The sequence below is a fragment of the Lolium rigidum genome, chromosome 4 (assembly GCF_022539505.1).
Source record: "Lolium rigidum isolate FL_2022 chromosome 4, APGP_CSIRO_Lrig_0.1, whole genome shotgun sequence".
Lineage (NCBI taxonomy): Eukaryota > Viridiplantae > Streptophyta > Magnoliopsida > Poales > Poaceae > Lolium > Lolium rigidum.
In genome coordinates this window covers 9,495,861-9,518,701 of record NC_061511.1, presented here as the reverse complement: position 1 = coordinate 9,518,701, position 22,841 = coordinate 9,495,861, and the positions used below count along the sequence as shown (strand labels likewise).

At 41.7% G+C, this 22,841-nt stretch overlaps 2 protein-coding genes and 1 pseudogene across 2 annotated transcripts; 2 read left to right on the top strand and 1 right to left on the bottom strand.

Moving 5' to 3' along the window:
* The first annotated feature begins 3,172 nt into the window (after positions 1-3,172).
* On the top strand, positions 3,173-7,580 carry LOC124707269 (PHD finger protein ALFIN-LIKE 1-like). The gene is made up of 5 exons (XM_047238933.1): positions 3,173-3,317; positions 3,409-3,441; positions 3,535-3,757; positions 6,759-6,888; positions 6,964-7,580. Exons 1-5 carry the CDS (start codon positions 3,191-3,193, stop codon positions 7,228-7,230), a joined length of 780 nt encoding a protein of 259 aa, XP_047094889.1. The 5' UTR covers positions 3,173-3,190; the 3' UTR covers positions 7,231-7,580.
* A 5,399-nt stretch (positions 7,581-12,979) lies between these two features.
* On the top strand, positions 12,980-16,410 carry LOC124707270 (ER lumen protein-retaining receptor-like). The gene is made up of 6 exons (XM_047238934.1): positions 12,980-13,183; positions 14,783-15,048; positions 15,259-15,374; positions 15,674-15,747; positions 15,833-15,896; positions 16,146-16,410. Exons 1-6 carry the CDS (start codon positions 13,093-13,095, stop codon positions 16,180-16,182), a joined length of 648 nt encoding a protein of 215 aa, XP_047094890.1. The 5' UTR covers positions 12,980-13,092; the 3' UTR covers positions 16,183-16,410.
* A 2,936-nt stretch (positions 16,411-19,346) lies between these two features.
* On the bottom strand, positions 19,347-21,759 carry LOC124646665 (annotated as a pseudogene).
* Between the last annotated feature and the right edge of the window lie 1,082 nt (positions 21,760-22,841).

The following is a 22,841-nucleotide window of genomic DNA, read 5'->3' as shown; positions in this document are numbered from 1 at the left end:
AAACACATGAGTGATTTAAGATCACGAATAATATGTACACAATCAGATGTCCTATGCTCTAAGGTGTTATGAGCATATATCAGAATGATTCATATGATGATCATTGAACAACAGTAAGAATATTCCTGAGTGCTTTGTGAGAGTTGAGGATATAAATATGTAGTTTTATATGGGGTAATGACAAACAAATCGTTGTAAGGTGTTACACCGATATTAGTTTGATCTTATACAAAAACAAATTTCAATCTCAATTAGGCTAATGTGTTCATTAAAAGGTAGCACAATCGGCTAGAAGAAGTCTTTGCTAGATTTAGATAAGTTCTAAATATTGTGACGGATTCTACAAACGAAGGCAGAGTATATCATTGTTTTGACAATGACCGAGGGTGTTTGAGTCGAGGAGTTCTTTGAGAACTTGGTGTAGTTCCGGTAGTGTCAGAAATATGAAACTATATTGTATGTGACAATATTGGTAACATATTTCAGACCACAGAATTACGGTTCCACCAGAAGACCAAACATATACGTTTAATGCCGACTCATTTGAAAAACTGAGTGATGCGTAGAGACACAAATGAATTACAAAATACATACGTTTCTGAGAATGTCAGATTCGTTGACTGAAACCTCTCCCATAAGCAAACATGATAAGCACCAAAAGGCCAACGTGTTATATCTTTACAAATGTAAACTAGATTATTGACTCTAGTGCAAGTGGGAGACTGTTGGAGATATGCCCAAGAAGCAATAATAAAAGTGTTTATTGTTATATATTAGAGTTCATGATAAATATTTACATCCCATGCTATAATTGTATTAACCGGAAATATTGATACTTGTATGTTTTGTAAACATAAAGGAGTCCCTAGTAAGCCTCTTGTTAAACTAGCTTGTTGATTAATAGATGATCATGGTTTCCTGATCATGAACATTGGATGTTATTAATACCAAGATCATATCATTGGGTGAATGATGCGATGGACATACACCCATAGTAAGCGTATCATATGATCAAGTCATTAAGTTTGTTTTGCTTCAAGCTTTAAGATACATAGTAACCTAATCCTTCGACCATGAGATCATGTTAATCACCTACACCGAATGGATGCTTTGATGACACCAAACACTACTTCGTAAATTTGTTGTTATAAAGGTGGCATTAAGTATTCGGAAAGTATAGGGTTGAGGCACGTAGATCAAGAGTGGGATTTGTCCATCCAAATGACGGATAGATATACTCTGGACCCTCTCGGTGGAATGACATCCAGCTAGCTTGCAAGCATGTGACTGGCTCACAAGGAATGACATATCACGGTACGAGTAAAAAGTACTTATTGGTAACGAGGTTGAACTAGGTATGGAGATACCGACAATCAAACTTCGGATAAGTAAAATATCGCGAGACAAAGGGAATCGTTATTTTATGTAAATGGTTTTTTCGATCACGAAGTCATCGTTGAATATGTGGGAGCTATTATGGATATCCAGGTCCCGCTGTTAGTTATTGATCAGAGAAGAGTCTCAATCATGTCCGCATAGTTCTCGAACCGTAGGGTGACACACTTAAGTTCGATGCCGTTTTAAGTAGATATGGAATATGAAATGGAGTTCGAATATTGTTCAGAGTCTCAGATGAGATCCAGGACATCACGAGGAGTTCCAGAATGGTCCGGAGAATAATATTCTTATATAGGAAGTCACTTTCCAAGATTTGATGCATTTATGGAAGGCACTAGAATGTTTTAGAAGCATCCGGAATAAATCACTATGGAAGTTGGAGTCCCGGACGGACTCCACCAACCCTAGCCAGCCAACCAAGAGGGAAGGTGGAGTCGACTCCACCACCTTGGCCGGCCAAGGTACAAGGAAAGGGAGCAATCCCAATCCACCTAGGTTTCCCCATTATGGCAGTTTTTGAAGTTAGACTTCAAATGTGTTTTGGGGCAACCCTAGGGGGTTCCACCTATATAAAGAAAGGGAGAGAGGAGGGGGTAGCATACACTTGGCCGCACCATCCAAGGGGCACCAAGGCCGGCGCCCAAGAGGCCCCTCTCCCAAACCCTAGCTACTCCCTCCTCCTATTTCTACCGTGTTGCTTACGGCGAAGCGCTGCCGGAGATCTCCACCACCACTGTCACGTCGTCGTGCTGGCGGTATTCCGAGGAGGATCTACTACATCTGCTGCCCGCTGGAACGGGGAGAAGTACGTTGTCATTAACACCGTACGTGTGATTGAGTGCGGAAGTGCTGCCCTATTGTGGCATTGTCAAGATCTTCTACGCGTTTCTGAAAGCGGCAAGTGATCGACTACATCCACCACGAGATTTTTCTCGTTAACGCTTAGCGATCTTCGAGGGTATGTTGATCTTCACCTCGTTGCTACCATCTACTAGATTAGATCTTGGCTTGTTACTCGTTCTGGCTGCAGGATTTTTGTTTTGTTTTCTATACTACGAATCCTACACAAAACACAAACAAATAGAAAATTCCATTGATATACCCCTTTCAAAGCATTTGAAAGGGTAGACAACACGGGCCCACACGGGTTGAGACTTGAGACTGGTTGGAAAGCATTTGGTCACGTCATATTTACTCGTTCTATGTCGTTGTGTTATCACTATTATTTACTCTGTAAATATTTTTTCGGAAATATAATCCTCTTTGCATGTGTATTGTACGTATATATAAATTTATAACTATTAGGGTATGAATCCGCCTCCCTTCCTAAGTTTTCATCCGACATAATTTGCATTCCAATCCGCATCCGTGATCCGTCTCCGAATCTGATAAATATTTATCTTTGTTCTCCCATTTCGAGGTTAATGCAATGACACGAGCGGATCTCAAATAGGTTCTAAGAAAGATAAAATACAAATGGTAATAAACACGATAGAAGCAAAATCCAAGAAAAATAGAAATGGAAAGAAACACGATATAAGAGCAAAATCCATCCCGTTTACACCCGTAGAGTCAACAATGGTTCCAAAAGAAAACAAGTGGATCCGACTATATTTCCAGGGACCAAGACGCAAGAAGAGCAAAATCTTCTTCTTACACATCTCTCCCCCTCTTTCCGCGTCACCGCCCGTGCGTGTACTCCTTCCTCACTCGCCTGCCTGCATCGCGATCACCTCACCTCCATCTCGCCGGAGATCGCAAGGGCCGCCGCCGCCCGTCCCCCCCGCCCGCGATGGACGCCTCCTACCGCCGCTCCGGCGCCGGGGGAGGCGGCGGCGGCTCCGCCCCCCGCACCGTCGAGGACATCTACAAGGACTACCGCGGCCGCCGCTCCGCCATCCTCCGCGCCCTCACCAACGGTAAGCGCCCTCCCCTCCCGCCGCTCCCTCCCCGCCGCCTAAACCCCAAACCCTACCCCTAACCCTAACCCTCCCCCCCTGTGCTCCGCAGACGTCGAGGAGTTCTACGGGCAGTGCGATCCAGGTGAGTCCCCGTCGCGATCTCTGCCCCCAAGCACTACAGTTTCGTTTCGATTGGCCGCCTCAGACAGATCGCGATGTGGCTTTGTCCCGGCAGATAAGGAGAACCTCTGCCTGTACGGCTACGCCAACGAGGCCTGGGAGGTGGCGCTGCCGGCGGAGGAGGTGCCCACCGAGCTGCCGGAGCCGGCCCTCGGGATCAACTTCGCCCGCGACGGGATGAAGCGCACCGACTGGCTCGCGCTCGTCGCCGTCCACTCTGACTCATGGCTCGTCTCCGTCGCCTTCTACTATGCCGCCAGGCTCACCCGCAGCGACAGGTACTATCTGATTACGGAGTTCCTTCCTCTCTGTTACTTTGAATTTCAGAGATGCTTTTACTGCAGTACCACCATAACGCATTCATGTTAAGCTTCTTAAATCCGTGCAAAGTTGTTTCCTTTTGGTGTCGTGCATAGACAAGGGGATCTGTGGGCATTCATGTTAAGATTCTTAGTAAATCCAGGCCATATAGGATTCTATTATTAGCTCATAGAGGCAAGTTACTTGTTCGTGCCTTGTATAGTATATATGGTCGATGTCGGAAGTTACGTGCTATTTACGTGCATCTGAAGGGTGATCTGCAGGCATGTTTTGATTTAATTTTTGATTTATTGCGTACAACTATGATACTAAATATATCTCTAAATGGTGAATTTTCGGGTCTTTCTTACTGGCTATTCTGTTATCTCATGGAGAAGGAGATCTAACCCAGTCTATATCATGGTTGTCTCTTGTGTACATGCTCCATCAAGTAACGAAAATAAATAGCTAAGTGGAGAAAGATTAAGGTTATTAACTCATGAGTAGTAACCTCATTGAAATGAGGCGAATCTATTCGTTTTTCTATCTTGTAGTTGTCATATGAAGTTCCAACCATGCCTAATATCCCCATGGATTTCAGTCTTGTGCCTAAGGCTATCGCGTGTAGTCTGGACTGTCCTAACTGGCCATGGGGAGATGGAGGATAGTGCGGTATTTGAGCTCAGAAAGTTATGTTTTTTAGGAACACATCCATGTTTTTGGTCTGTCCCTTTATGTTCGGTACCGTGTTAGCTTTCAAAGATGTATGTAAAGAATAAACATTTCTTATTCAGCCAATAATAATGTTGACATCATATGTTCTTTCTTCTGTGAAGAAGGATAGTTCTGTTTGCTACTGTGGAAGCGGTGTCTCACTCAATGTCTCCATAAAATGTCAATGTTGCTGCGATGCCCCACAGATGCCTCATTGTTCCTGGTTAAGCCAAGTTTTAGGTTGTACCTTGTATTTCCCACAGAGATGTATTTTTCTCTTGTGTAAAATTTGCAGAACTTCCAAAAACACACCATCCCGGAAATCGTATTGAAACATATTCTTTACATAAGAAGATATCATGTCGGAAAATTCTTAGATTTAAGGTTGGGCCATTATATGCAACAATATTGAGGATGTGCAAAAAACGGTTCCAACGGTTTGCACGGTTTAGGCTAGTTCACTTTTTTTTTATACTAGTTTGAAAGTGAATTGAAACTATGAAAGGAGTTGAACTAGGTTGCTACCGGCCAGTTTGTATGGTCTGGTGTTTTGCACATCCTTAAACAAAATACTAACACACCTGGTCAACTTGTTAGCCTCTTGGCCTTGCACCTTCCTATAAGAGAGGTTCGACCAAGGTTGCAACCGGCTGGAGTTGGATCTAGAGGATTTCATGTGGGCTGGTTTTGTCATTATGGGTGCATGTAATGTTTAAGTCTTAAATCTGGAGAAATGTGGTATGGAAGCTTCTTGAATCTACAGCTATGTGAAAGAACTTAGATCTGAAGTTTTGTGATAGTTTGTACAAAATACCTGTAGTTTTGCATAATAGTCTCGTCTTTTTGTTAGCCTGTTTCTTCTGTGAGAAACTTTTTCCAACTTTATGATCCTTTAGATACACTGTACTAAAGTTTTCTTATCTATGCTCTTTTTTCCATTCTTCGTGTTCATACCCTGATCGAAGAAAAGCTTGAACTGAAGGGACTAGCATTATGGGACTAACAATTGCAGTTGCTTTTGGTATCCCATAATTGCTCGTTATTTTAGCACCTTTTTTCATTATGTCTTCCCAGTGTTAATTAAATCCCGTAGTGCTAGCCTTTTCCCTCGAAATTGTATTTCCCTTTCTTTTATGCTTTGTCAATTTTGGTTTGAATTATGTTCTGCAAACATTTATTGTTTCTGCAGTAGAGGTATCTCTAAATTTATTGGGACCGATAGTTTACTGTGTTCTGTTGAGCTAACCAATTCTATTTGTGTCAACTGTCCTATTAATCTGTACGGCTTGTTATCATATTAAACCTTGACCAGTTGTCAATTAGATATAGATGGTTTTTTTTTAACTCAGTTATGGATTAAACACTAACTATTTCTTCATCCCTCCCTGATAAAAACATTTTCGGCTGAACGTCATTGTACTTCTTTGCTACAGAAAAATAAAGCGTGGCATGAGATCTCTACAGCAACTGCATTCATTTGTTTTGCATTATAAATGCCTCACGTGAATAAGCTGTATTAAACTGTGGAGACTATATTTTATAGATCGATCGGTGATGTACCATTAGTAGATCAGCAACTAAAAACCTCTTGTATGCTAGTAGATGATGACAAGTAAGTCTGTATTTCTTCATGTGGCATCACCAACATAGTAGTACTGCCCTTTGTCAAAGGATGCCACAAAGGAATCTATACCGGGTTTTCTGATAGAGTCTGAGATTTGTGAGAACTTGTTGAATATTTTGGTTTGGATTTGAAGAACAGAAGGACTAGCACACAAGCTAAGGAAGAACAGTTAGGGGTGGGAATCAGTTGGTCTAGGTTGGTTTCTTATGGGGAGTGAAACTTTGTTGTTTTTACCCATCTTTTTCACTTCGAAACTCAAAGCAATTGGCTGCTTTAAATGTTTCTTTAGAGCTTCTAGCTTGGAATTTCTTGGTGGGGATCTGAGTCTTTATTTAAGCAATAATTATTTTCCTGATCATATTGGTATCTAAGTAGCTACACAATTATAAGCAGCCTTGGCTTGATCCCTCCTTTGTGTTTTTTGTGGCATGTGCTTGCACAACTAGATCATGCGTTGGCCTAGTCCAACTATAGAGGTCATACAGTTTATCAGGATAATATATGTAGTCGTGAATCAGTTTGACAATGGTCTAATTACCACTGCGGATGCAAATACAAAAGAACCCTTTTATAGCATTTCCTATCGTTGCAAAGAGTAAGTTGTCATGATGTTATCTTACTTTCACTTGGCAATCCAACAGGAAGCGTTTATTTGGCATGATGAATGATTTGGCAACCGTTTATGAAGTCATCTCAGAGATGAGACAATCGAAGGAGAGGGATAGATCGGTTGGTATTGACAACAGCGGTAGACACAAGCTGCCAGCCAAGGTAAAATAAATTCTTTGCTGTTGACCTCCACGGCTCCTCCCTTCTCTTATGTGTGATTGCATTCTGTCTCCTCAGCATGCACGTGAGGCGCCGCCGCCACCACGTGTGGAAAATAACGCCAGGGAGGCTGATGAAGGCTACGATGAAGATGACGGCGACCACAGCGAGACTCTTTGCGGGACATGCGGTGGGATATACAGTGCGGAGGAATTCTGGATCGGGTGCGACGTTTGTGAGAGGTGGTACCATGGCAAGTGTGTGAAGATAACTCCTGCCAAGGCGGAGAGCATAAAGCAGTACAAATGCCCGAGCTGCAGCTCAAAGAGACCTAGGCAGCAGTAGCCCTCCACCGGGGAGGCCGGCCCCCATGGATGGGGGACCTTGAAGCAGCAGCGGTTGAGACTTAGACTCCTTGTGCAAGGCTAACTACTGCAGTCTTGCTATGTTTACTGTACTTTCGTTCAGGTTTACAAATGGTGATGATGCTAATGCATGTGAGGAAAGATCGCACACATTTTCATAGCCTTCTAACGTTGTCCTGAAGAGGAGTTAAAGGTGTATGTTGCTGGGAAAGGATAGTAGAATGACGAAAATATGTGTAACTTTTCGCGGAAAGTTCAGTCTTCCAATAATCGGAGAGGTTTATTTATGATATTCTATGTTAATATATGTATTGGTCCTTTCAGCTGTAATGTGGAACCTGTGGTGAAATAGCAAATTTGGTTAGCTTGAAAAAACTGCAATACTCACAATTAATCTTTAGATCTAGTCTGTAGAAGTATGAATCAACATCTACAATGCCAAATTAGTTCGGTTAGTTTCATCATAAAATGTACTTCTAAATTATATGCTATATTTGATGTTGTAGATATCTGTATTTTTTTTATGTAGGCTTGGTAAAACTTAAAGTTTCGTTCAAGACAAGCCTAGAACTTAAGTCATTTGCAACAGAGGGACTAGTTGGCTTACTGGCTTTAGGAGAGTCTGTTTAAAGTATAACTGTTAGCAAACTTCTAAAATTAACCGCATTTTGAACGAGTAGTTTCACTTTGCTTTTATTATGGTTTATATATAGAAAATATGTTTACACAGTTTGATGTTTGCTTCAGGGAGGACAAGTAAAACCTGGATTTTTAGAATATAAGGTTTTGTCAAACACATGAACTTATAAGTATCCAGCCAAAGAATAAACACCATTATGTAAAATGAAGGACTGTCTGTCGAAACTCAGCTGTCTGAAGGCCTTTGTCTGAGGGAATCAAGCTCCTGATATGCTTGTTCAGGTAGAGGAATTCCGAAGAGATGTGCCAGCTGATATAGCCCCGTGCAAGCAAGCATGGTGTGCAAAGAAACATCTGTGTCAAGGGCATACGGGTACAGTCTCGCAAAATCAGTTGCTAACCGAGACTCAATCCAGAAATCTATCCAAAAGAGAACTGCGGTTCCATTGCCTGGAGAACATTTCGATGCACCACAGAAAGAGGTAAGAAGAGAGCAAATATCTAGCCACTAGAAAATCATAATCTTGCAAGTTACTTGCGGAACTGAATTTCGATAGTAAGCCTGCCAAACCATACTAACCCAGGGGTTATCAAAAGTAAGGCATCATTTGTAACTCCAAACTGGTAACTCACAATCCCCCTCTAGCTTTTGGTCTGCAAACAAAATCTCATGTCCCTCATCTTATTTGTTTGTCCAAGAGGCAGGGCCTCCTTACACGATCAACTTGTTTGATGATTGTTTTATATTAAGCTTCAGCAAGCACATAAAGAAAGTTGGAAGCGGATAAATTACTGAATTAACATATACTGTATAAGCTTGCCTCCACAGGTACGGAAACAAGAGCAAGTGTTCACCCGTCCTTCCAAACTGCCAACCAAAGATACCAATTCAAGTACTGTGGGTCTCAAAGTAGTTCCTAATGGCAAAGCGATGTAGGTGGAGGGCGGAACCATCCAAAGAAATTTGCTAGTGCAGTAGCATAAACCTCGTCAACATCCATTGGCACCAAGCAAGATTTATGAAAATATGCCCGAAGCCCCGTGGCAGCTTGGAGCGACACTTATACCAGTTAAGAATGAATATCCACAAATACACCGGAAATCACAGTGATAGGCGAGGATGAAATCAAAGTAATTCATTGCCTCGAGACTGGTGTCCTATTCATAGCATACCACCGTAGGGTTTTTGATTCATATACATACGAGCATTCAAAGATGCATGCGTGAACCACTAAGCCTTGACTAATAGAACCATCCATTAAGAGTTAAAAGTAATCATACATGGAAAAAATTATACTTTACAACGCGGTTTAAATGTTATATGAATCAATGATCTACAATGCACAAGTTAGATACAATCATTTAAGACATGACACTTAGGTTTAACCTAGTCTCAAAGCACTAATTACCAATCAATTAGATCGCTTAGTAGAAAATAACTCACTAATGAGATGTTCAATATTCCATCCATTCCAAATTAGTTGACCAATATATCTAGACACATTTCAGTAGGTAGGTTCGCTCATTTTGGAAAAACGCTGCATCAACTAATTTGGAGTGGAGGGAATACAAAGATGGAGCATTTTGTAATTCTTTAGATAATGAATAATACTTACCTGATATATACAAATACATTGAGAAATTTCCTTCATCCTATCTTACTTTTAGGTCAAACCATGTTTTATTTTACCATCTCACATCATTTGAAAAAAATTCAAAATTTGGAGAACAAAGCATCCACCACTTTCATTACATATGAACCAATATTGATTAACTTTTTGCCTGATTAATGCCAGTTTTATCACAAGTTAGATTTTATGCCAAAATAACTAAAATTATCACATACAACTACCAATATTTAGAAGTTCAAAGTTATCAGTTATCCACAAATGCAAGTAACTAACTTAAATTTACTAGAACTTAGAAACTACTGTGTCCAACTACAAAATATGTTGCTTTGGGATCGGCAAGCTATAATTCTTATTTCTGACTGCCAATATGTCTTTATAACAATTTTGCCTCATTTGTTTCAACCATGTATTCTAGATTCTAATAAAGTATGCATGCACCCATCTACTACGGCATTAAAAGGCTGCGGCCTTGCCTTCCACCTACCATGACGTATTTTTGTGCCGGCATAGAATCTACCATGCATCGTTCTTCCCATGAGGAATAATAAGTTGATATGCTGCAAAAAAAAACTTTGGAAGGCACTTTATTGATGTGAAACTGTTGGAGCCCCATATGTGGTTTTGGTAATTAATGAACCCTATCGTCTAATGTTTTCATTCAGTCATATTTGAAATATCCTTTTCCATGGGCAATGCTTGAAGATCATATGTTGGATTCAAGGTTGAAAGAAGAAAGTAAAATAAGATGGATTACTTGTGAGGAACTCAAAGGAAGCCATGCTCTAGCTTATGTTTTAAGTCATGGAGGTTCAAGATCCGTGAGTTTGATTACAAGAGAAGAATTCAAGACATGCCTCTAAGTCAAGGTCATGATGGAATCGTGATTTGAGCTATGATTGACCAAGACTTAGAGCGTGCAATCAAGTGAAGATTTTTTTTATATATCTCAAGAGATTTTGAGAGATTATGAGAAGATACAAGGTTGACAAAGACAAAGTGCAATGAGTGGAGTCAAGTTGGTCAACACGCAAAGCATAACAAATGTACCACATGTGGGATCATGTGAATTATGGCATCTTTCCATGGGCTCCCATCAAACGGATATTTCTGTAAATCCCATGAGAGGATTTCATCAAGTGTTGATGGTCATCAAAGTTGAGAAGTGCGAGTTCAAGATGAGAATATCAAAGAGATCATATGCTTGAAGCTTGGCTTCTATTTTATGGTAATGGACATGTGAAGATATTCCTAAGTGAGGTTTCCCATAGAGCTTATGGGGAGGAACTTGTGAGTCTTCACCAAGCTAGCACAATCAAGAAAGGTGTTTTAATTTGAGGCAGACATATGATCGCCATCTTCTAGTTACGTCTAACTGGATTGCGCACGGCAAAGGGATGACCTTGAAAGATTTTCCATTTTACCTATCTCAAGGTTGTTTTTGGAGACTGGAATATAGGTTCGATAACCATACTATCAAGCGGGGCTCTCAAATGTGTAGCTTGATCACATCGTTTGTAGAGATCTCAAATTAAGCTTCGCATTCTTGGCATTATCTTCTTGGTTGTTATTTTTCTTCTATCCATGTGAAAATTTAGAGCTCAAAACAAGCTCAAGTTCATGAAAAACATATTATGTATTAATTGTTGTGTTTTTTTTATGTTGGAGTGTTTGCCAATTGTTATTTTATAGACAGGTCAATCCTTTCCTCTTGTTGCGTTTTATCCTCCCTTATTGAATTTTTTTTCCCTGTCTGAGGTTCTAGAGCTTGTTGTTGCTTCAAAATAAGCTTCGGTTCATCAGAAACAAAGTTCGTATATATGCAAGAGAAATCACCTTTTCCGTGAGAGTGGTTTTCCGGCAGTTAAAACGGACTTGGGACTGGGACTAATCCAAAACATCTCAGTCCGGTCTATTTCTAGTTAGATCTAGACCGGAACCAGGATTTTGCTAGGACCAAGCCTAGGACCGGAAACAATCGGGAGCACCTAGTTTTGTTCCAAGGGGCAGTATTTTTGGGATTTCCTATAAAAAGGCTATTCTTCCCCAATGGTTTTCTAAGGTTATTGAGCTTATTTCCCCTACCATTGTTGATCTTCTAAAGGTTTCTTCCTCCTCATCCCTCTAATGATTTTTGCATTTTTTTTGAGGGAACTAAAATAGAGAGGGGATCTAGATCCACTAGTCCACCAATAAATTCCTCTTCTAAGTTCTATGTGAAGGGAAGCATTTGGATCTAGATATTGGAGTCACTGGTTGACCTTCACCATTGTTCTTCGTCCTCAATTTCTTCTCAAAATTTGTTGTTTCTATGGGATTTGTGGGAGAAGGATCTTGATAATTTTTCTTGGTATTTCTTGCATTGTGCACTACTAGAGTGGTTGTGCTTGGTACTTGCTAAGTGGCATACTATCTCGGTGATTCATATGTGGTATGTTCCTATATGATGCCCACTTTACTTATTCATATGTCTTGTTTTATTTGGCCTATGATTAAATCATGGACAACATGATCAAGGGGTGGAGTCACCAAACCATGTGCATTATACAAACACAAATGGTGTGCAGTGTACTAGATTCGCTAACTCCATCTCTGAGATTTGTGTGCTCAGTGTAAGTAAAATATGTTCATTGCATTTCCGCTTTCTTGCAATGGCCAATGATAAAATTAAGTAGTACACAAGGTGAGTTAAGGATGACCTTGCAATACCTAGGGCCGTGCAAAAAGACATTAGTATTGCATGTTCCTTGGTCTTGTAAGACATCTCTTAGCTTGTGGATGCTACTTCATAGGAGGCTCCCATTGTGACTTGTGTGAGATGCAATGGCTAATGATTGAAATGTGTCACCTATATTGGGGCCAATTGCATGGGATTGCTTATGTAAGACCTTTTTGATTGGTTATTTCTTCTAATTGGTTGTATGAGTCCAATGGTTCAAATGTGGCACAATACAAGGAAAATGGTTCTACTTAGGGCATGTACAATGGCATACAGTCAGCTGCTGTAATGAAGAACACGTAGGATTCTTATCTAGGTCTAGGTGGAAGGGAGAGAATAGAGAGAGGAGGGCAACCCGTCTGTATAATTACCGACGGTCTAATCCCACTAAAATTGGGGCTTAACGACAGCCTTTCTACCATTGTACGTGGGGTGTCTGCTGCTTACAGTTTTTTCCTTTTTGTTTCGGTTGCTGCTCACCGCTGGACGTGGGTTTACCTAGCGTGATTATAGGCCTCGAGTAGACAACTAAATAGACAGTTCGTTGTATAGGGTGTCTATAGTGTGATCTATATATGACATAGCACGATACTACAGACAGCATTCGTCTAAACTGTTGTACAAGCCCTTACACCTTGTGTTACGTGTGCTTGCGCACGAGACTTGGTGTGGGGAAAATCCCATTACCTTTACACACACCCTATACACGAGTATTGGACTCAAAACCGGCTTTCTAAACCGGCCCATTCTTCCGCAGCAGACAACGCCGACGAAAGAGGCTGCCGCCGCCGACGAGATCTGAGACCCCAAGAGATTTGATCCCGACCATTCTGACTCCACCCGAAGGGAAGCGGAGATGAATCTGTTCCGGCTTGCCGGGGACATGACCCACCTCGTCAGCGTGGTGGTGCTACTCCTCAAGATCCACACCATCAAGTCATGCGCAGGTAACTCGGTAGACACCCCCTGGAACCAGAAATATGAGTAGGAATAGGCCAGAGCGAAAAATTCAGCGCGTTTCTTCAATTTTATCTGTTGGTTTTCCTCGTTTCCGTGTATCCAAACTTGGAGCGCTCGATACTGGGGATATGGTGGCGTGTGCAATGCACTTTCAGTTAGGTTGAGTCAGGAATTTGTTGGTAGAAACGAGGGAAGGTCGATTTCACCAAAATAAGTTGTTTTCTTTCTTCATAAAACTGTGGCAAAGAACCATAAGTTAAAGTACAGATGACACCATTGTCTGTCTTCCAACACAGCTAGGAACCTCGACATCTACTTCCACCAATTAATTTCCCAGTTGATGATAATTAGAAGCATATCATGCAAGGAGCATAAGTTGTAATACTGCTGGATACGCCAAAGCAAGGATTCTTTTTTTGTTTTTTGTTTTTTGTAGAGTTCTACATAAGAACACATTAGTTATTCAATACAATAAGAGTGGAACAGTAAGTTTCCCACTTATGAGTTAATATTTTATCATCAGTTGTATATGCTTGAAAGAGAAAGTCAGACAAGGATTTGAATGCATGAACGGCGCATATTAGCTGCCCAAATATACTTATACTCTCCTGTTCACTGTGCCACCGGTGCTTCTTTGATGAATCAAATCAAGTACTGAAGGGTAAAGAGTTAAACAACAAACACAGCCTAGCACTGATGTTTTGCCCTGACCATCGGAAGGCTCGGAGGCAAACCCATGAACACCCAAATTGGCGGAGACGGCGGTCCTTCAACTGGCCATTCAGGAGGTAGTATATACTGGATGACCCTGTTATAACCGTATAGACCACTCAGAGGCTGATGCTCTGTCTCTGTCTCTGTCTGCTGAACATCAGATGTTTTATTTTGATCATATCACCATATAAACGCCCCTCACTTAAAATATTTCAATAAAGGAGTCCTTATAATGGAGAGAAAGTAGATACATCCCTTTTACGATTGTATTGAACTAAATGCCTTTAAATTTTAGAAGCTTAAAACTATTAGGTGCTTGATTCAGACACTTTTTAGTCTGCACCGAGAAGATTCGGTCTGTCCGAGGATTTGTTGACATGTTGGATAGAGTACAGTGTGTGCAGCCAGAAGTTCACTCTATTTAACTATGTACCTATACTTAGGCCTTATTAGTTTCTTTCATGCCTTCGTGGGCCACAAGCGAGCTAGCTAATCTTGAGCGCTGAATATCAATCTGGAGGAGGAATTTTCCCTCGAATTTAGAAACTTAATATAATTATCAGCGTTAGACAGTTACCCGCAGTGTCCTCATGCTCAGAATGTTTATGGCTTGGGCAAGCTATGTCTTGAGGGAACTCTTAGGTAAGAATAAATGGCACAATGACACTGCTTCTAGACTTAGCTGTAGGTCTATATAACAGGCTAATAGCACAACCGCTGAAGAGCCAAATTCCGTATAAGCCACATTGCTCCGTAAAAACCTGAAGTTGGTTCTTTCCGTGCTTTCTATGTACACTCATACTACTATCATAAGTCTATGTTAGCACTTAGTTTGATGGGCTTCTGTATTTATATTTGACAACTTATTGCAGGCGTATCTCTGAAGACGCAGGAGCTATATGCACTTGTGTTTGCAGCTCGTTACTTGGACTTGTTTGTTCATTTTGTATCTTTATATAACACTGTCATGAAGCTGGTCTTCCTGGCAAGCTCTTTCACAATAGTTTGGTACATGAGAAGGCACAAGATTGTGCGTAGAACTTATGACAAGGAGCATGACACCTTTCGTCATCATTTCATAGTGCTTCCATGTTTGGTTCTGGGTCTCCTCCTCAATGAAAAGTTTACTTTTAGAGAGGTCAGTTTTGTTGGTTCCTACATTCTCACTGATGCTATTATGATGCCAAATCTAAAATCTTTACACACTTAGTTTGTAGTAGCACTTGAGTCTTAGTTGTTAAAGCCATTGTATGGTGGTGTGATGTGATGGGTGTTACCAGATACTATTGTTGAAATCTTATTGTCTGGACTGCAGTGTTGTGATCATTTGTGCCGTTAATCTGGACAGGTGATGTGGGCATTCTCCATTTATTTGGAAGCTGTAGCAATTCTGCCACAACTTGTGCTGCTACAGCGCACGAGGAATATTGACAACTTGACTGCCCAATATGTCTTCTTTCTGGGGTAACGTCTGCTCTAGTTTATTTGAAGACACAAACTTTATTTTGCATTTGCATGGAAACAAATAAAGCTTAGGACTATACTTTGTACGATAAAAGCTGCCTATATATAACATACCGGTGAATGTACCCTTTCTTTACAATTGTGTTCTAGTATAGATTCCTTGGTTAATTATATGAATTTCCTAATGCCGTGCTCTTGTATTGAATTATCATCTCGAGACCTCATTCTCCCTTTTAGAGCTCGAGGAACGATTCTACTACATAAATGTTTCTGACATATTTACCCTGATGTTGATGCAGTGCCTACCGCGTACTTTATATCTTTAACTGGATTTACCGATACTTCACTGAGCCCCATTTTGTTCACTGGATAAGTATGGACTCTATGCACCATACCTTCCCGTTCCTATAGTGGATGTGACCGATTACTCATTTTGTAACTGAGATCTTTCAATGCAGGCTGGATTGCGGGTATCGTTCAGACTCTGTTGTATGGTGATTTTTTCTACTATTACATACTAAGGTATTTCTTCGCTTCACTGTATCATTTCTGTACTAATATGAAGCACGAGTTGGATTTTATCTAGTCAATCCATACAGTCCAGAAATATTAATCCAATGGATAGCCTTGTGTCCTGTAATAACTCACTCACTAATTAGAGAACATATTTTGTGCGATATGTACTATGTAGCACGATCACCGTACATACGTGGTTCCTAGTCACCACAAATGTTTGCTTTCCACTGACCGTACATTCTAAACAATTTGCAGCTGGAAGAACAATGTGAAGCTAGAGCTACCAGCCTGAGCTTGCTCCTCCCTTCCAAGATACACTAGGGTGTTAGCTTAACTTAATGGACAGACAGACATGAATCACACCATACAGATGGTTTCCTGGGTTTTCTTGTTTCCAGTATTTTCGGAGAGAAAGCTAGGTCGCCTTGTATCTTGTAAAACATAACTGAGTGTATGATCAGCACTGGGAGGTTCTGTACTCTGATATTTTCTGGAACTCAATGACAGTGTTGCTGTACTCCCTTGTTGAGTGAATCTGATATGGTTCATTCGATGGATGCCGTGCTATGTCGTAATGTTCATGTATGTTCCTCATAAGAAACCGAACTCACGTTGTAGCCCCTACGTGGTGGGTGTCAGTGTGTCACTGTCATCCATAGATCTGCCCCTAGCTCCGGTTCTAGTCCTTGTGGAGCTTGTCGGAGAGTCGCTGCCGTCACATAAGGTGCTCGTTAGCCACGGATCTGGCGGCCAAGTTTTTTTTTAGGGAAACGGGTGTACTTTATTAATCAATAAAAAAGGATTCGACACAAATAGTGCTAAACAATGTGCAGCAACATTCGGCGCACGATTAGTGTGAATAAAAGAGCACGAGCTGAAGGAGACCACAATCCTCTTGATATCTTTAATCACCGGAGCACAGCTAGTGAGCTGGATTGATCAGTCGAGGAAGAACGCGTCGGCTGCACCACAGATAGGCAATCAGTGGCAATGATAATGTCGTCCATACATTCTTCCTGGGCAAAGACCTGAGCACGCCGAATGGGCTCAGCTAAGTTAGTGCCTTGAGGAGACATAGTATAGGAAACCCTCCCCCTCCCCCCTCCCCCGAGGGAGGGTTTCCCCCATCCAGTCGGCCGCCGCCCCCTCCACCGAAGCCTCCCCTGTTGTCGCCGCTGGCAGAGGTCGCCTGGTGAAGCACATGTGATGCCGCTGGAGGCGGCTCATCTCTCCCAGCATTGTGGGAGGACGTGTCAATCTGCGCCGCCGTATCGCGGAGTCCACCGACTTCGTAGTCGTGGATCATGCATGCGCATGTCCGAACACCGGGGAGGGAGCTTGTCTGCGGAAGCCTCCGATGGAGGGGGTGGAGGTGACGAGGAAGACATTGAGGCGGCGGTGGATATAGGTGAGATTGTGAGAGGCTATGTCATTGAGGGAAGAGAGGGTTGTGATTGGAAGTGGAATGTGTACATGAGAGTAAATGAGGCGTCTTCCACGCTTCTACACGCATGCAACGGTTACACGATGGTGTGCAGTTTTCCACAACAATAGACGAGGCTTCATAGGAACGATCAATTCGACCGTTCCTCCCGAGATTTTTTATAAGGAATTTAAATTAGACTCGTTTGGAAGCCAAGCTTTCATTTCGTTTGTAGCATTTTAAAATGAATACATGCATTCATTTCATTTACATTGTAATTTTAGAAATAGACACTTGTTTGGTTGCCACAGGAATTGCAAATGACAGCAGAATTCAATATTGAATGTGTAGAGGCTTCCATAGAGAATTGCAAATGACAGGTCTCAGCTTGGAATCATGTTTACCCATGGAGTCATTTTGCTGGAATTCCTTTTTTTTTTCCTAAATGAAATGACAGCACAATTCTGTGGCAACCAAACAGCCCACCTATGAAATTCCAAAATGAATTCTAGAATTCCAGGCCCAAATGATGGATACCAAACGACCTCTAATTTTTTTCTCCCAAACCTAGGTTATCTGCAGGCTACCAAACGCCCCGAACCCGAACACTGTGTATAGTCTCGAGCTTCTGTTAAAGGCACCGTGTGGCCTGACTATCTGGGCGTTTTTGGACCGTAGAACGCTCGGCTCAGCCAGGCAGGAATCGCTACCGAGCAAATTCCGTGTCAGGGGCTCAGGCCCACCGGAAACGAGGGACGGCGACGGTCTTCCGGCGGACAGCGGTGCCGACAAAATGGGTCATGCTGCGAGGCAACGCCGCGGCTCCGTCCGCCACGACGGCAGCGAGCGAGCTTGAGGCCGGAGCCGGCCTGCGAGAGCGGTCGCGGCGGGGCTCGGTCGTCCACCGGCGGCTGCAACGGGCGACCGGTAAATCGAAACCTCGACTTCGTCGTCCTTTGGCTTTTACCAATATAAGTTCATGTGTGAATGGTGTTTGAGAATCTAGGTTATTTATCTTAACAATCGCGAAAATCTTTCACTCGTGTTTGACATGTCTTTTGTCTTGGACGATGCCCGTTCCAGTTGCCTATAAATTTAGATTCAGTATTTGCGATTGTTAAGATAAATAACCTAGATTTGCATTTGTGCAATAACATGTCTTTTGTCTTGGAACCGGTAAATCCAAATCGCGGAAACCTCGACTTCGTCGTCCTTTGGCTTTTAGCAATATAGTTCATGTGTGAATGCTGTCTTTTGTAACTAAAATTCTTGCCATCTTTCGAAAAGTATTTGCATTTGTGCAATAACGCTTGGGAATTCGCTCGTGAACTGATTTTCTTACAGCGAGCCTTACTCTTTATACTGCTATTTATTTATATATATTTTTAATAAAGAAATAGGAAGCTGCACTATTTCTATTAGCAGAAACCAAGTTGTCATTTTTTTAATACAAAAAATCGAGTATTACAAGATACTCTTCTGCTGTTTCACATAAAGAAGTATGTATAAGACCCAAATCGTAAAACCGTAGAGAAATACAATCTACCTACTCAAGGTAGTACTTTGACTCAAAATGAGGATGGTTGGGAGGAAATATTTGTCAGGTTAATCGCTGAATTGCCTAAGTAGCACTAACCCTATGAACTATGATATGCAATACATCCAGCATAGATTAGCAGTAACAGAGATTCCAGCAGGCTAGTCCTAGTATAAAATATTTATGAGATATGTCTCTTCCAAAAAAATATCATCCTGGAATGTGTAAATGCCAAGTTACAGAAAATATATGCTTACACTGATTATGGACCATGGAAGTATATGCTTACACTGATTATGGACCATGGAAGCAGGTCCATACAAATAATAATGGGATCGGTCCCTCCCATAGTATCATCCTTGGATGCGTCAAAGATAAGTTACAGAAGGTAGATGCTTACAAAAGACTATGGACCATGGACGCAAGTCTCAACGAGTACCCATATCTTAATCTTAACCACTACAACTTAGCCTTCACACTGAGGATATAGCCAAGTTTATGGTGAGTTTCCTGCAATAGCTTGAAGTATTCTTGGTATTGGGGGTACTTCCACTTCTAACAAACCCTCGAGAATTTGAACCACTTCACCCATGGTTGGTCGATTGGATTCGCTGTCTTGGATACACCAACAGGCCACCTTGCATACCCTCTCAACCTCCTCCAAGTTAACATCACCAAGTAACTTGTCATCCAGCAAGCTCTCAACGTGTCCCTCGAGAAGTTTACTTGCGACTTGGACTGGGAAATATGCTGAATTATCACTAGTGCTACTGTTATCTTTGCATGTACTGTTACTCTGACCCGATACTATTTCAAGCAACATCATCCCATAGCTGTAGACATCCACTTTTGGTGTAATGGCCACTCCGCTGATCCATTCGGGTGCAAGATAACCTATAGTTCCTCTAAATGTAGTCAAAACTCGGCTAAAGTCCCTCCCTAGGAATCTGGCCATACCAAAGTCTGCGACTTTAGGTACGGATGAGCTGTCAAGAAGTATATTTTGTGGCTTAATATCACAGTGTATGATACAATCACTGCAACTCTCATGCAAGTATGCTAATCCTCTTGCAGTTCCAAGGGCTATTTGGTAACGGGTACTCCAAGTTAGTACCTTTGTGTTGCCGCGGAAGAGATGTGCATCTAGGGAAAGATTTGGCATGTACTCGTATACAAGCAATCTCCTAGTGCCCTGAGAACAAAAGCCAATAAGCTTAATCAAATTGATGTGTTTGATAATTCCAATTGAACTCACTTCGGCTCTGAATTGCTTCTCTCCTTGATGGACACCATCAAGCCTTTTCACAGCAATAGCTGTTGAGTCACTTAGTAACCCTTTAAACACAGATCCAAAGCTCCCTTCCCCTAGCTTCACTGAGAAATTCTTGGTTGCATGTTGCAGATCAATGTATCTAAAAGCCACGATTACATTGCCACCTTGTAGATTATTGTACATGCAGGCAGCTTGCTTCCTCTTGCTCTTCCATATCAGCAGAAACCTCATGACAACTGTCAACAAACCCAAAGCAACAACACTTGGAGCAGTGGCAGCCCATATAACGTCTTTGCCTCTCTTTTTATGTCTCCTACTTTCTGCTTCCTTGGCAGAGATGCGAAGGTAGAGGATTCCTCCGTCACTGGTAGTTTCAGTTTTATCCTCTTTGATGTTAAGCAAGTCATCATACCACAGGGAGCATCTGTTGCCATAGGAATATGCAGTGCAAGAGCAATTATGCAGGCAAGCTTGTGCACAATCGTCTATGCTCCCAACAGCTTCTGTAACTGTGGGCATTGAAGGCAGTGTAATTCCTATCATGGAGTAGAACTTGTCCGTCGTAGCATTCCTGCTTAATTTGGTTCCTGGTACCGCAATCCAATGGCATATTTCTTATGCACCCGCCAGATCGATCCTGTATCTCCCAATCCTTAGGTGATCTAATTGAGAAGCCCTTCATGCAATTACACACTTGGGCTGTGCTGCTGTTGCAGAGTGTGAATGGTCCACATGTAGCATAGACATCACATTGATCTCTAGGATGGGTGAAGACCGTCACCCAATCTTGTAAACTTTCAAGCCAGATGAGTTGTTTTTCCTGTCCAGAGATGTCCAAAACATTAACGGATATGAGCTTGTCATCTATCAAATGGTACATGAAGTACTCCTCTTTGTCGTTGTTGACAAATTCAAAGGTATAAAGATAGTGTGTAGACATTTCTGGCATCGAGTTGAAGTATTGACCGTTCCATTCCCCAGTAGACCAATACACTATGGAAGAGTTGCATAGTTTGTAGAGGAATTGGCCAGGATCAGTAGTGCCTAGATCTACACAATAGCGGCCAGGAGCTGGATCAATCAAGCTCTTCTTGGAGACAAGGCGACGGTTCAAACCAGTGATCTTATCGAAGCCTTGCTTTGCACCAGGGAGCAAACCATCAGTGGGGTAGTCAAAGCTCTGCCACATGATGTTGGATGAGTTAGATGCATCTCTTAACATGAGGTTCCCATTGTCCAGGAGCACAACTGTATTGTTCTTGGCTCTGATATTAGCATGGGTCGACCAAATTATCGACTTGGTGTCTTGGTTTAAGATGACAAGGTTACCATCATTGGAGACTGTGAGCTCCGAAATCCTATGGTCTACAATCGGGCTGTCCCTATTTGCAACCCATACTGGGGTTAACTTGGTTATCTTATCAAACCATATGCCTAGGTACCAGTTACTGGGTATCTGTTGGGAGAAGTACTCACTGCCTGGTTGGAAGAAGCCGAGCACAAACTTCCCATTCTGTGAGACAAGCTTGTCTTCCCCGGTGAGGCGCTCACCGGCTGAAATCATGCTTCTTGCTGTCGAACATGGGATGTGCAGGGTCGAGAGAAGAAACACAAATAGGATGGCAACAAGAGGCATTGTGAGCAAAGGTTGGATGCGTTTCTGGATCACGCTTTAATATCTGGAGAAGGAAGAGTCTTCATGATACATGGCGGTATGATATGGTGAGACCGTTGGCTGTGGAGTGACTATACATCCATTCTTGATTTTGTATGTGTGTTACTTCATGAATATAAGCCTAACTTACTCTACAAATCTCAACTATCATTTCCAGATCGTGGAATAAAATGAAGATGATATCAATGAGACGATAGCAGCCTGGCAGGTGACGGGCAGAGCACAACCACATGGGTACTACCGGAAGAATATTCTACGCTGTTGCAGGTTGAGTGCCAGGAAAGGGTAACTGCACTGTATGAGTCTTACTGGTAGAAGAATATTTGGTTGTTCCACATTTTCTTTGACTGGAAGAGATACAAAAGTCCGAACTTGACCAGTTCCACACAAATAATGATGGTCCATGAAAGAGGCAGGTTTGTTTTACTGCAATTAATTGCATATGCATCCCACTTCAACGATACGCACCCCAAAAGTAAAAAAAAAACATTGAAAACATTATGCATAGAAAACATTGTATGTCTTATTCATTTGCAATATTAGAAATATTGTGGCCATTTGGGTATTGCACAGGAAAAACGTGAGATGAATGGCTGGTATAACAATTATATTTGCACACGGTTATTTTTTCTGTATTGTTCGCAAATGATAATATTTTCACGACCTTCTGGAAGAGACTTAGTAGCTTGCTGCATGTCAGTGAACATGTTCTCTCTTGTTTTGCATGAAAAGGTCGTTATTTTAGTATTGTTCACAAATGATCATACTATATATATGTCTTGCTGCATGTCAGTGAATATGTTCTCTCTTGTTTTGCATGAAAAGTTCGTTATTTTAGTATTGTTCACAAATGAACATATTTCCTATTTCCATGATCTTTCTGCAAGGAGACTTGTACACCAATGAATATACTATATACGTTTTGCACAAAGCAGTGAATAAATTCTGATCTATATATAAGCTGGCGGGCAAGGCATAGACCATGTAAGTTCAACTTTTCCATAAGTTAGATCAAAGGATATTTTTGCCTAACAAGCAGCTTC